The 15,422-nt window shown below is 40.9% G+C and overlaps 3 protein-coding genes across 3 annotated transcripts; all 3 read left to right on the top strand.

The window, feature by feature from the left end:
• The first annotated feature begins 588 nt into the window (after window positions 1-588).
• Window positions 589-1,257, top strand: LOC139749285 (uncharacterized). Its single transcript, XM_071663009.1, has one exon. It carries the CDS (start codon window positions 589-591, stop codon window positions 1,255-1,257), a length of 669 nt encoding a protein of 222 aa, XP_071519110.1.
• A 5,255-nt stretch (window positions 1,258-6,512) lies between these two features.
• Window positions 6,513-12,718, top strand: LOC139749284 (uncharacterized). Its single transcript, XM_071663008.1, has 3 exons — window positions 6,513-7,385; window positions 7,719-7,967; window positions 12,494-12,718. The coding sequence occupies exons 1-3, from the start codon at window positions 6,513-6,515 to the stop codon at window positions 12,716-12,718; spliced, it is 1,347 nt and encodes a 448-aa protein (XP_071519109.1).
• An 85-nt stretch (window positions 12,719-12,803) lies between these two features.
• LOC139749283 (uncharacterized) lies at window positions 12,804-15,422 on the top strand. Its single transcript, XM_071663007.1, has one exon. It carries the CDS (start codon window positions 12,804-12,806, stop codon window positions 15,420-15,422), a length of 2,619 nt encoding a protein of 872 aa, XP_071519108.1.

Raw genomic sequence — 15,422 nt, 5'->3', positions numbered from 1 at the left:
CCAAACTCATGTAATCAAAGCTTGTGGAATCTCAGAAATTACCTCAGAAACAGAACAGGTGGATATGGGTAGCGTGGCAGATTTACTAGGAGTACAAGCTAAGAACATTGAACGTCCATATGGCAAAATTGATCGGTTGATCGCCGCTGATTACTGCAAATTATTCCCATCTGTGGTTAAAACTGTAGGTAACCTCCAACTATTGTGGGGACCATTTGGATACTGTATTAGAGGTTCGCACCCTAGATTAAAGGTGAAAGGTGTCGACTCTGCTCATGTTCTTGTTAGGATTAATCACATTGCTGCATGTACGGTAAATGATTTAGTTGTTGAATCAAAACCCAGTGTTACGAGAAGGCTTGATGACTTCTTCTCTGTAGAAAATCTGGGAACATGTTGCATTCCAAAATGTGGCAACTGCAAATGTGGAAAGTGTCCAATTGGAAGTAACAAATATAGTCTTAAAGAAGAAAGGGAATTGTCTCTAATAACACAAGGTTAATACATGACTCAAAAACAAGTCAATGGACAGCTTCCTATCCATGGATAAAATCGCCAAAGACCTTGCGAAATAACTTCACAGCCTGCATGGGCACACTTAGAGCTACAGAAAAGACATTAGCAAAAACAGGAGTTGCATATGCAAAGGAATATTGTGACGAGATCCGTGACATGGTGGAGCGAGGTTTAGCTCGAAAATTGACTACAGATGTAATCAAGGACTATCAGGGCCCAGTACACTACATCCATCATCATGAAATATTAAGACCACACTCTAAATACACTCCCATCAGAATAGTGTTTAATTCTTCTGCCTCATACATGGGACACGTCTTGAATGACTATTATACCAAGGGGCCTGATATGCTGAGTGATCTTTTTGGCATATTGCTTAGGTTTCGTCAGAGTCCGGTAGCAATTGTGGGAGATATCAGTAAAATGTATAATTCTGTACTCCTCTCTGAAGTGGATGAAATGACCCACAAGTTCTTGTGGCGAGATATGAACACTACCAGGGAGCCTGACCATTACTGTTTACAGACGGTAACTTTCGGTGACAGACCCAGTGGAGTGATTGCCATGACAGTCCTCTATAAAACTGCCGAAATGTTCAAAGACAAGTACCCGGAAACAACTGCCATGATCATTAATAACTCGTCTGTGGATGACATTCTTCATTCATGTGAAAGTGCAGAGGAAGCCCTTGAAAGAAGAAAACGACCAAAGAGATCCTTAAAAGAGGAGGATTCCAGATGAAACAATGGGTAATGTCTGGAAGTCATGATATGACAGAAGGTTCTAAGATAATTGCTACTGAGGTTGAAAAGGTACTGTGGATGATTTGGGAACCAAAGAAAGATCAATTCTCTTACAAAGTAAGGAGTAACTTTTCTACAAAACGCAAGAAGATCCGCATTGGTACTGACCTAACAGTAGAGGAAATAGTGCAAAGGATACCCAAACAATGACAAAAAGGATGATCCTAAGTTAAATGGCGTCACTATACGACCCACTAGGCCTTGCTACACCTTTCAAGATACGATGTAAGCTATTAATGAGACATCTCATCACACGAAAACAAGAATGCAAAGCTGATGAGCAACTGGGTTGGGATGAACAAATCCCTGATGAAATGCATGTGCACTGGGTTAATTTGTTCCAAGATATGTATGCCTTGGAGGATCTAAAATTTAGGCGGTGTATAAAGCCTGATAATGCGATTGGTAACCCCACACTTGTCATTTATGCTGATGCCAGCAATATTGTATACTCTACATGTGCATATATTCGCTTTGAACTGAAAGATGGCACATTTTCTGCTCAATTACTCGCAGCCAAGAGTCGCATTGCTCCCATTCGGCAAATAACTACTCCGAGACTGAAGCTTTGTGCAGCAGTATTGTCTGCTAGGTTACGGAAGGTAACAGAAAAAGAAACAAGTTTTGTGTTCGATAGGGTACTACATCTAACTGACTCAATGATTGTAAGGTCACAGATACAAAATGAATCACATGGTTTTGGAGCTTTTGTTGGAACAAGGATTGCGAAGATTCACACACATACTAATACTAATGATTGGTGGTGGGTGGCCACTGACGGCAATGCTGGGGACTACGCCACACGGCCACAGAATCCAAGAAACCTAGGATCCGAGTCAACATGGCAAAGGGGCCCACACTATTTAACTTTACCTATTGATCAGTGGCCAATAGACAAACCTTGCATAAAGGAGTTACCAAATAAGAATAGAGTATTACTACAATGTAATATCAAACAGAAGGTAACACCCATGATGAATATTGAAAGGTTTACCTGTTACAAAAGAATGATAAAGACCACCTCTATAATCCTTTGCATTATTAGAAAGAAAACATTCAGAGGACTATTGCATACACTCACTGCCGATGATGTGAGAAAGGCAGAAAGGTACTGGGTTAAGATGGTCCAAAGGGAATTCGAGGAAAATTGGAAGGAAAGATTCAAAAGGCTAGGACCCAGTAAAGATGAAGATGGGATCATTGTAGTAGGGGAGAGAATCAGCAGCTGTTTGAAGGATAATTGGAATCAAAACCAGTTTATGTTACCCTCGCAAAACCAACAGTTTACCAGACTATACATCACTTACTTACACAACACTGATCACGGGGGATAGACCTCACCTTAGCTAAACTTCAAAGTAAGTTTTGGGTACCTAGAGCACGATAAGTGATCAAATCGGTAAAGGAAAAGTGTGTAATATGCAGAAGGTTAAACAAAGTTGTGATAGGACAGCAAATGGGGCAGCTCCCCGAGAGAAGACTCAAACCATCACCTGCATTCTTCAATACCTCCATGGATTTGTTTGGCCCATTAATGATAAGAGACACTGTAAAACGGAGAACTAGGGCCAAGGCTTATGGAGTGATATTTACATGCCTAGCGAGTCGTGCAGTCCATATTGATCTGATGGAAAGATATGACACACAGAGTTTCTTGAATACATTTCTTCGGTTTGTTTCCATGCGGGATTATCCTCAACCATGCATTCAGACATGGAAAGACAGTTAATGGCTGCCAATAAAGATATCAGGAATATGATTGAAAAATGGAACAAAACCAAATATCTCAAATCGGGCTTCATCAAGGTATGACATGGTCATTCAACAACTCGGCGAATGCACCCTGGCAAAATGGTGCATGCGAATCTGGTTAAGACGGTGAAGCGGCTGCTTGTTATAGTAGTGGGCGAAAATGTACTAAGCTTCGGCGAACTACAAAGTGTGTTATATGAGATAGCAAATATATTGAATGAACGCCCAATCGGACTGAAACCTGGATACGGTATATCTTTGGGTGCTTACTTTTGCCCTAACGATCTACTGCTTGGTCGTGCAAGCAACAAGGTACCAATTGGGCCAATGGTGGAAACGACTGATACAAGGAAGCGTTTCAGTCTTGTAAAAAGTATTATAACCTCGTTTTGGAGGAAATGGATGAGAGACTACTTCCCAACCTTAACTATCAGGCAAAAATGGCATACAGCACGTAGAAATTTGCGGGAAGTAGATGTTGTTTTAGTGCAAGACAGTGATTTGATTAGAGGAAATTGGAAGTTAGCACAGGTTGAAAGAGCTAAACCAGGCAGGGACGGAAAAGTACGAGATGTAGTATTAAGATACAAAATCTCGAAGTCTGACTCTATGTGTGATGGGAAGGACAGTTTGATCAACAGATACGTTCAGAGACTTGTGTTGCTGCTCCCCAATGAGGAGCAATAATTGTTATTGCTTGTAGTTGTGGCAGGAGTGTACTGAGAATATCTCAGCATGTCCTATTGGTCAAGTTTTCTTTCAATTGAATAGATAAATTGTATTATCATAACTATATTATTGTTATTGTATTAACTATATTTGTAATTTTCTTATGTTTTGCATACAATCTGTGCTATTACTTTGCTAATGAAATATTGTATTTCTCTCTCCCGCTTTGGCATGCGCTTGTCGATGATCTTGTGTGTAAAGTTGTGACGTAGGAGTTGAGTGACGTGGACAGGATGGAAGTGTTGTCCAGGCCGTCAGCTAGCGGCCCTTCATTGTTTCTCAGGAAGGCCTGTATGTTGGGTGGTGACGACTGGTGGAGGGTTGCAGTGCCCCGGTATGAGGCAGGGATTTAATGTTGGTGATTCTGGAGCTGTGTGGCACATTGTCCAGTCTAAAGAATGTTATGCCGGAGTACACCATTGTGCTAGTAATTGTGACCCTGATGTTGTGAAAAGTGATCTCAACTCCAGTTTCACCTGTGTGCTGATAGGGGAGGCACTGTGTGAGTAATTGGATGTAGTAAATAAGACATTGTGATAATAATGTATATGTGTGGGTGCTATGTTCTGTAATTGGTACTGTGACATGTACACTATTACAGGTTGGATCTAGATTAAGTAGAGTAACGACCAGTGCTGTCTCCCTCACACCTTGGTGAAACAGTCCAACACATCCCCTGCCAAGATGGATGAACAGCTGATAAAGGAGCAGACCCTCGCCAAACGCAAATTTACTACGAAGGTCAACTTCTTAAAGGAGGCGCAAGGCCGGAATGACCGCTTGGAAGTGTGACGAGGTATTGATGATGACGTGTGCAAACAGTTCTTTGAAACTGAAAAAATTAATGAGCAGTTAGCTGAGCCTCTTGATACAAAGAAATCAAATTATGATGTGCTCATTAATGAACTTGATCCTTATATCACTGATATTGAAAGGACAAAAATTCAAGCTCATGCAATAATAGCTAAAGTAACAAAGAAAGACAAAGCCAGTGTTAACGAAATGCACAAAGTGAGAATGGAGCGATTAACCCCACCACATTTTGATGGCAAGATTCGTGATTATCCCACATTCTGTAAATACTATGAAAGATTAATGAAATCAGTATATGAAGATGATCCATATGTGTTGCGATCCTGTCTGTCGGGGGAGGCATTGGAGGTAGTTCACGGGGTGGATGACTCTTTTGATTCCATGATGAAAAGGTTGGATGCCAGGTATGGCAATCCAGCAAAACTAGTGCAGTCAGTCTTGAATGACATAAAGACATTAAAACCAATACCCGAGGACAATCCACGGAAATTCATGGATATGGTGAGCATATTTGAGAGAGCCTCTTTAGATTTAGAGAAAGTTAATTTATCTGAAGAGATGAATACTGTTACTATGGTCAGTCATATAGAAAAGATTCTCCCACCAATGCAGAAAAGAGAGTGGACTGAAATTTTGCAAACTCTAAAGGATAAAAGTAAAATGTTTGAGGAGTTACTGAAATATTTGTTGAAAGAGAAACAAGCACTACAATACATGAATGATGACATTAGGGCAACTAACCCTAATAATAAAGTGCATGTACACTCAGTGAACCTAGACAGTGAAACTGACGTATTCACTACAGCCATAACCCAGCTTCATGGAAAACAAAGCAAGATGGAGGAGTGTTTAGTTCATTTATCTAAGCAAATCTCAATGTTAACTGGATATATGAGTGGAGTAGAGTCTCAAAGACCAGTTGAATGTGGGTACCATGGCACAGATACACATGATATTACTCAATGTACGGTGTTTCAAAAACTTAACATCAAGGAGAAGATTGATGCCGTATATAGGATGGGTGACTACTTCCTTTGTTTACAGTTAGGTCACAGGGGCCGCCGTCAATGTTCACAGAAATCTTTATGTGGTGAATGTGGGAGAGGCCACCATCAGATTCTCCATAATTGTTTTGGTAAAGAGCAGGGATACATAAACAGCAGTTTGTCACCAAAAAGGGGCGTTTTGTTAATAATAAGCTCCGTTTACGGTAACACACGTCCCATAACTACCCTCTGGGACTCTGGTAGCAATACGTCACTCATAGCTGATCGTATGGCAAAATTTATGGGCTTAAAAGGGAGAAGCATAAATTTGGCTGTTACTAAAGTAGGAAATGACTATCACAAATTTGAAACATTGAAATATCATGTTCCTCTTAATGATTTTCAAGGCCAAACTCATGTAATCAAAGCTTGTGGAATCTCAGAAATTACCTCAGAAACAGAACAGGTGGATATGGGTAGCGTGGCAGATTTACTAGGAGTACAAGCTAAGAACATTGAACGTCCATATGGCAAAATTGATCTGTTGAACGCCGCTAATTACTGCAAATTATTCCCATTGTGGTTAAAATTGTAGGTAACCTTCAACTATTGTGGGGACCATTTGGATACTGTATTATAGGTTCGCACCCTAGATTAAAGGTGAAAGGTGTCGACTCTGCTCATGTTCTTGCTAGGATTAATCACATTGCTGCATGTACGGTAAACGATTTAGTTGTTGAATCAAAAGCCAGTGTTACGAGAAGGCTTGATGACTTCTTCTCTGTAGAAAATCTGGGGACATGTTGCATTCCAAAATGTGGCAATTGCAAATGTAGAAAGTGTCCCCTTGGAAGCAACAAAAATAGTCTTAAAGAAGAAAGGGAATTGTCTCTAATAACACAAGGTTTAATACATGACTCAAAAACAAGTCAATGGACAGCGTCCTATCCATGGATTAAATCGCCAAAGACCATCGCCAAATTACTTCACAGCCTGCATGGGCAGACTTAGAGCTACAGAAAAGACATTACCAAAAGGAGGAGTTGCATATGCAAAGGAATATAGTGATCAGATCAGTGACATGGTGGAGCGAGGTGTAGCTCGAAAATTGACTACAGATGAAATCAAGGACTATCAGGGTCCAGTACACTACATCCCTCATCATGAAATATTAAGACCAGACTCTAAATCCACTCCCATCAGAATAGTGTTTAATTCTTCTGCCTCATACATGGGACACGTCTTGAATGACTATTATGCCAAGGGGCCTGATATGCTGTGTGATCTTTTTGGCATATTGCTTAGATTTCGTCAGAGTCCGGTAGCAATTGTGGGAGATATCAGTAAAATGTATAATTCTGTACTCCTCTCTGAAGAGGATAAAATGATCCACCAGTTCTTGTGGCGAGATATGAACAATACTAGGGAGCCTGACCATTACTGTTTACAGACGGTAACTTTCGGTGACAGACCCATTGGAGTAATTGCCATAACAGCCTTCCATAAAACTGCCGAAATGTTCAAAGACAAGTACCCGGAAACAGCTGACATGATCATTAATAACTCGTATGTGGATGACATTCTTCATTCATGTGAAAGTGCAGAGGAAACCCTTGAAAGAATGAAAACGACCGAAGAGTTCCTTAAAAGAGGAGGATTCCAGACGAAACAATGGGTAATGTCTGGAAGCCATGATATGACAGAAGTTCCTAAGATAATTGCTACTGAAGTTGGAAAGGTACTAGGGATGATTTGGGAACCAAAGAAAGATCAATTCTCTTACAAAGTAAGGAGTAACTTTTCTACAAAAAAACAAGAAGATCCGCACTGGTCCTGACCTAACAGTAGAGAAAATAGTGCAAAGGATACCCAAACAACTGACAAAAGGATGATCCTAAGTCAAGTGGCGTCACTATACCACCCTCTAGGCCTTGCTACATCTTTCACGATACAATGTAAGCTATTAATGAGACATCTCATCACACGAAAACAAGAATGCAAAGCTGATGAGCAACTGGGTTGGGATGAACCAATCCCTGATGAAATGCATGTGCACTGGGTTAATTTGTTCCAAGATATGTAAGCCTTGGAGGATTTAAAATTTAGGTGATGTATAAAGCCTGATAATGCACTTGGTAACCCCACACTTGTCATTTATGCTGATGCCAGCAATATTGCATACTCTACATGTGCATGCATTCGCTTTGAACTGAAAGATGGCACATTTTCTGCTCAATTACACGAAGCCAAGAGTCAAATTGCTCCCATTCAGCAAATAACTACTCCGAGACTGGAGCTTTCTGCAGCAGTATTGTCTGCTAGGTTACGGAAGGTAACAGAAAAAGAAACAAGTTTTGTGTTCGATAGGGTACTACATCTAACTGACTCAATGAATGTAAGGTCACATATCCAAATGAATCACATGGATTTGGAGCTTTTGTTGGAACAAGGATTGCGGAGATTCAGACACATACTAATACTAATGATTGGTGGTGGGTGGCCACTGACGGCAATGCTGCGAACTACGCCACACGGCCATAGAATCCAAGAAACCTAGGATCCGAGTCAACATGGCAAAGGGGCCCACACTATTTAACTTTACCTATTGATCAGTGGCCAATAGGCCAACCTTGCATAAAGGAGTTACCAAATAAGAATAAGGTATCACTACAATGTAACATCAAACAGGAGGTAACACCCATGATGAATATTGAAAGGTTTACCTGTTACAAAAGAATGATAAAAACCACTGCTATAATCCTTTGCATTATTAGAAAGAAAACATTAAGAGGAATATTGCATACACTCACTGCCGATGATGTGAGAAAGGCAGAAAGGTACTGGGTTAAGATGGTCCAAAGGGAATTCGAAGAAAATTGGAAGGAAAGATTCAAAAGGCTAGGACCCAGTAAAGATGAAGATGGGATCATTGTAGTAGGGGAGAAAATCAGCAGCTGCTTGAAGGACAATTGGAATCAAAACCAGTTTATGTTACTCTCGCAAAACCATCAGTTTACCAGACTACACATTACTTACTTACACAACACTGATCACGGGGGTATAGACCTCACCTTAGCTAAACTTCAAAGTAAGTTTTGGGTACCTAGAGCACGAAAGGTGATCAAATCGGTAAAGGAAAAGTGTGTAATATGCAGAAGGTTAAACAAAATTGTGATAGGACAGCAAATGGGGCAGCTCCCCGAGAAAAGACTCAAACGATCACCTGCATTCTTAAATACCTCCTTGGACTTGTTTGGCCCATTAATGATAAGAGACACTGTAAAACGGAGAACTAAGGCTAAGGCTTATGGAGTGATATTTACATGCCTAGCGAGTAAGGCAGTCCATATTGATCTGATGGAAGGATATGACACACAGAGTTTCTTGAATACATTTCGTCGGTTTGTTTCCATGCGGGGTTATCCTCACACCATGCATTCAGACATGGGAACACAATTAATGGCTGCCAATAAAGATTTCAGGAATATGACTGAAAAATGGAACATTAACCAAATATCTCAAATCGGGCTTCATCAGGGTATGACATGGTCATTCAACAATCGGCGAATGCACCCTGGCAAAATGGTGCATGCGAATCGCTGATTAAGACGGTGAAACGGCTGCTTGTTATAGTAGTGGGCGAAAATGTACTAAGCTTCGCCGTACTACAAAGTGTGTTATATGAGGTAGCAAATATATTGAATGAACGCCCAATCGGACTGAAACCTGGATACGATATATCTTTGGGTGCTTACTTGTGCCCTAACGATCTACTGCTTAGTCGTGCAAGCAACTAGGTACCAAGTGGGCCCATGGTGGAAACGATTGATACAAGGAAGCGTTTCAGTCTTGTACAAAGTATTCTAACCTCGTTTTGGAGGAAATGGATGAGAGACTACTTCCCAACCTTAACTATCAGGCAAAAATGGCATACAGCACGTAGAAATTTGCGGGAAGGAGATGTTGTTTTAGTGCAAGACAGTGATTTGATTAGAGGAAATTGGAAGTTAGCACAGGTTGAAAGAGCTTAACCAGGCAGGGACGGAAAAGTACGAGATGTAGTATTAAGATACAAAATCTCGAGGTCTGACTCTATGTGTGATGGAAAGACAGATTGATCAACAGATCGGGTCACAGACTTGTGTTGCTGCTCCCCATTGAGGAGCAATAATTGTTTTTGCTTGTAGTTGTGGCGGGAGTGTACTGAGAATATCTCAGTATGTCCTATTGGTCAAGTTTTCTTTCAATTGAATAGATAAATTGTATAATTATAACTATATGATTGTTATTGTATTAACTAAATTTGTAATTTTCTTATGTTTTGCATAAAATTTGTACTATTATTTTGCTAATGAAATATTGTATTTCGCTCTCCCGCTTTGGCATGCGCTTGTCGCTGTTCTTGTGTGTAAAGTTGTGACGTAGGAGTTCAGTGACGTGCACAGGATGGAAGTGTTGTCCAGGCCGTCAGCTAGCGGCCCTTCATTGTTTCTCGGGAAGGCCTGTATGTTGGGTGGTGACGACTGGTGGAGGGTTGCAGTGCCCCGGTGTGAGGCAGGGATTTAATGTGTGTGATGCTGGAGAATGTTATGCCGGAGTACACCATTGTGCTAGTAATTGTGACCCTGAAGCTGTGAAAAGTGATCTCAACTCCAGTTTCACCTGTGTGCTGATAGGGGAGGCACTGTGTGAGTAAATGGATGTAGTAAATAAGACATTGTGATAATGATGTATATGTGTGGATGTTATGTTTTGTAATTGGTACTGTGACATGTACACTTATTACAGGTTGGACATAGATTAAATAGAGTAACGACCAGTGCTGTCTCACTCACGCCTAGGTGAAACAGTCCAACACATCTCCTGCCAAGATGGATGAACAGCTGATGTAGTAGCGGACCCTCGCCAAACGCAAGTTTACTAGGAAGGTCAACTTGTTAAAGGAGGCGCAAGGCCGGGATGACCGCTTGGAAGTGTTACGAGGTATTTATGATGACGTGTGCAAACAGTTCCTTGAAATTGAAAAAATTAATGAGTAGTTAGCTGAGTCTCTTGATACAAAGAAATCAAATTATGATGTGCTCATTAATGAACTTGATACTTTTTTTTTTTTTTTGCTTTGTCGCTGTCTCCCGCGTTTGCGAGGTAGCGCAAGGAAACAGACGAAAGAAATGACCCAACCCACCCCCTTACACATGTATATACATACGTTCACACACGCAAATATACATACCTACACACCTTTCCATGGTTTACCCCAGACGCTTCACATGCCCCGATTCAATCCACTGACAGCACGTCAACCCCGGTATACCACATCGCTCCAATTCACTCTATTCCTTGCTTTTCTAAGTATTTCTCACATACATTCTTCAAAGCAAACACCTGATCCACACATCCTCTACCACTTCTGAAACCACACTGCTCTTCCCCAATCTGATGCTCTGTACATGCCTTCACCCTCTCAATCAATACCCTCCCATATAATTTACCAGGAATACTCAACAAACTTATACCTCTGTAATTTGAGCACTCACTCTTATCCCCTTTGCCTTTGTACAATGGCACTATGCACGCATTCCGCCAATCCTCAGGCACCTCACCGTGAGTCATACATACATTAAATAACCTTACCAACCAGTCAACAATACAGTCACCCCCTTTTTTAATAAATTCCACTGCAATACCATCCAAACCTGCTGCCTTGCCGGCTTTCATCTTCCGCAAAGCTTTTACTACCTCTTCTCTGTTTACCAAATCATTTTCCCTAACCCTCTCACTTTGCACACCACCTCGACCAAAACACCCTATATCTGCCACTCTATCATCAAACACATTCAACAAACCTTCAAAATACTCATTCCATCTCCTTCTCACATCACCACTACTTGTTATCACCTCCCCATTTGCGCCCTTCACTGAAGTTCCCATTTGCTCCCTTGTCTTACGCACTTTATTTACCTCCTTCCAGAACATCTTTTTATTCTCCCTAAAATTTAATGATACTCTTTCACCCCAACTCTCATTTGCCCTTTTTTTCACCTCTTGCACCTTTCTCTTGACCTCTTGTCTCTTTCTTTTATACGTCTCCCACTCAACTGTATTTTTTCCCTGCAAAAATCGTCCAAATGCCTCTCTCTTCTCTTTCACTAATACTCTTACTTCTTCATCCCACCACTCACTACCCTTTCTAATCAACCCACCTCCCACTCTTCTCATGCCACAAGCATCTTTTGCGCAATCCATTACTGATTCCCTAAATACATCCCATTCCTCCCCCACTCCGCTTACTTCCATTTTTCTCACCTTTTTCCATTCTGTACTCAGTCTCTCCTGGTACTTCCTCACACAAGTCTCCTTCCCAAGCTCACTTACTCTCACCACCCTCTTCACCCCAACATTCACTCTTCTTTTCTGAAAACCCATACAAATCTTCACCTTAGCCTCCACAAGATAATGATCAGACATCCCTCCAGTTGCACCTCTCAGCACATTAACATCCAAAAGTCTCTCTTTCGCGCGCCTGTCAATTAACACGTAATCCAATAACGTTCTCTGGCCATCTCTCCTATTTACATAAGTATACTTATGTATATCTCGCTTTTTAAACCAGGTATTCCCAATCATCAGTCCTTTTTCAGCACATAAATCTACAAGCTCTTCACCATTTCCATTTACAACACTGAACACCCCATGTACACCAATTATTCCCTCAACTGCCACATTACTCACCTTTCCATTCAAATCACCCATCACTATAACCCGGTCTCGTGCATCAAAACCACTAACACACTCATTCAGCTGCTCCCAAAACACTTGCCTCTCATGATCTTTCTTCTCAAGCCCAGGTGCATATGCACCAATAATCACCCATCTCTCTCCATCAACTTTCAGTTTTACCCATTTACCCAACTTGATACTTATATCACTGATATTGAAAAGACAAAAATTCAGGCTCATGCAATAATAGCTAAAGTCACAAAGAAAGACAAAGCCAGTGTTAACGAAATGCACAAATTGAGAATGCAGCGGTTAACCCCACCACATTTTGATGGCAAGATTCGTGATTTTCCCACATTCTGTAAAGACTATGAAAGATTAAATGAAATCAGTATATGAAGATGATCCATATGTGTTGCGATCCTGTCTGTCGGGGGAGGCATTAGAGGTAGTTCACGGGGTGGATGACTCTTTTGATTCCATGATGAAAAGGTTGGATGCCAGGTATGGCAATCCAGCAAGACTAGTGCAGTCAGTCTTGAATGACATAAAGACATTAAAACCAATACCCGAGGACAATCCACAGAAATTCATGGATATGGTGAGCATAGTTGAGAGAGCCTCTTTAGATTTAGAGAAAGTTAATTTGTCTGAAGAGATGAATACTGTTACTATGGTCAGTCATATAGAAAAGCTTCTCCCGCCAATGCAGAAAAGAGAGTCGACTAAAATTTTGCAAACTCTAAAGGGTAAAAGTAAAATGTTTGAGGAGTTACTGAAATATTTGTTGAAAGAGAAACAAGTACTAGAATACATGAATGATGACATTAGTGCAACTAACCCTAATAGTAAAGTGCATGTACACTCAGTGATCCTAAAAAGTGACACTGACGTATTCACTACAGCCATAACCCAGCTTCATGGAAAACAAAGCAAAATGGAGAAGTATTTAGTTAATTTATCTAAGCAAATCTCTATGTTAACTGGAAGTATGTCTGGAGTAGAGTCTCAAAGACCAGTTGAATGTGGGTACCATGGCACAGATACACATGATATTACTCAATGTACGGTGTTTCAAAAACTTAACAGCAAGGAGAAGATTGATGCCGTATATAGGATGGGTGCCTGCTTCCTTTGTTTACAGTTAGGTCACAGGGGCCGCCGTCAATGTTCACAGAAATCTTTATGTGGTGAATGTGGGAGAGGCCACCATCAGATTCTCCATAATTGTTTTAGTAAAGAGAAGGGATACATAAACAGCAGTTTGTCACCAGAAAGGGGCGTTTTGTTAATAATAAGTTCAGTTTATGGTAATTCACGACCCATAACTACCCTCTGGGACTCTGGTAGCAATACGTCACTCATAACTGATCGTATGGCAAAATTTATGGGCTTAAAAGGGAGAAGCATAAATTTGGCTGTTACTAAAGTAGGAAATGACTATCACAAATTGGAAACATTGGAATATGATGTTCCTCTTAATGATTTTCAAGGCCAAACTCATGTAATCAAAGCTTGTGGAATCTCAGAAATTACCTCGGAAACAGGACAGATGGATATGGGTAGCGTGGCAGATTTACTAGGAGTACAAGCTAAGAACATTGAACGTCCATATGGCAAAATTGATCTATTGATCGGCGCTGATTACTGCAAATTATTCCCATCTGTGGTTAAAACTGTAGGGAACCTCCAACTATTGTGGGGACCATTTGGATACTGTACTAGAGGTTCGCACCCTAGATTAAAGGTGAAAGGTGTCGACTCTGCTCATGTTCTTGTTAGGATTAATCACATTGCTGCATGTACGGTAAATGATTTAGTTGTTGAATCAAAAGCCAGTGTTACGAGAAGGCTTGATGACTTCTTCTCTGTAGAAAATCTGGGGACATGTTGCATTCCAAAATGTGGCAACTGCAAATGTGGAAAGTGTCCCCTTGGAAGTAACAAATATTGTCTTAAAGAAGGAAGGGAATTGTCTCTAATAACACAAGGCTTAATACATGACTCAAAAACAAGTCAATGGACAGCGTCCTATCCATGGATAAAATCGCCAAAAACCTTGCCAAATAACCTCACAGCCTGCATGGGCAGACTTAGACCTACAGAAAAGAGATTAGCAAAAAGTGGAGTTGCATATGCAAAGGAATATAGTGATCAGATCAGTGACATGGTGGAGCGAGGTGTAGCTCGAAAATTGACTACAGATCAAATCAAGGACTATCAGGGCCCAGTACACTACATCCCTCATCATGAAATATTAAGACCAGACTCTAAATCCACTCCCATCAGAATAGTGTTTAATTCCTCTGCCTTCTACATGGGACACGTCTTGAATGACTATTATGCCAAGGGGCCTGATATGCTGTGTGATCTTTTTGGCATACTGCTTGGGTTTCGTCAGAGTCCGGTAGCAATTGTGGGAGATATAAGCAAAATGTATAATTCCGTACTCCTCTCTGAAGCGGATAAAATGACTCACCGGTTCTTGTGGCGAGATATGAACACTATCATGGAGCCTGACCATTATTGTTTAAAGACGGTAACTTTCGGTGACAGACCCAGTGGAGTGATTGCCATGACAGCCCTCCATAAAACTGCCGAAATGTTCAAAGACAAGTACCCGGAAACACCTGCCATGATCATTAATAACTCGTATGTGGATGACATTCTTCATTCATGTGAAAGTGCAGAGGAAGCCCTTGAAAGAATGAAAACGACCGAAGAGATCCTTAAAAGAGGAGGACTGCAGACGAAACAATGGGTAATGTCTGGAAGCCATGATATTACAGAAGATTCTAAGATAATTGCCACTGATGTTGAAAAGGTACTAGGGATGATTTGGGAACCAAAGAAAGATCAATTCTCTTACAAAGTAAGGATTAACTTTTCTACAAAACGCAAGAAGATCCGCACTGTTCCTGACCTAACAGTAGAGGAAATAGTGCAAAAGATACCCAAACGACTGACAAAAAGGATGATCCTAAGTCAAGTGGCGTCACTATACCACCCTTCAGGCTTTGCTACACCTTTCACGATACGATGTAAGCTATTAATGAGACATCTCATCACACGAAAACAAGAATGCAAAGTGATGAGCAACTAG

Source organism: Panulirus ornatus, chromosome 7 (assembly GCF_036320965.1).
Source record: "Panulirus ornatus isolate Po-2019 chromosome 7, ASM3632096v1, whole genome shotgun sequence".
NCBI classification, from domain to species: Eukaryota; Metazoa; Arthropoda; class Malacostraca; order Decapoda; family Palinuridae; genus Panulirus; species Panulirus ornatus.
Note: the sequence above shows the minus strand (reverse complement) of the source record. Positions and strands in the feature narration are given on the sequence as shown.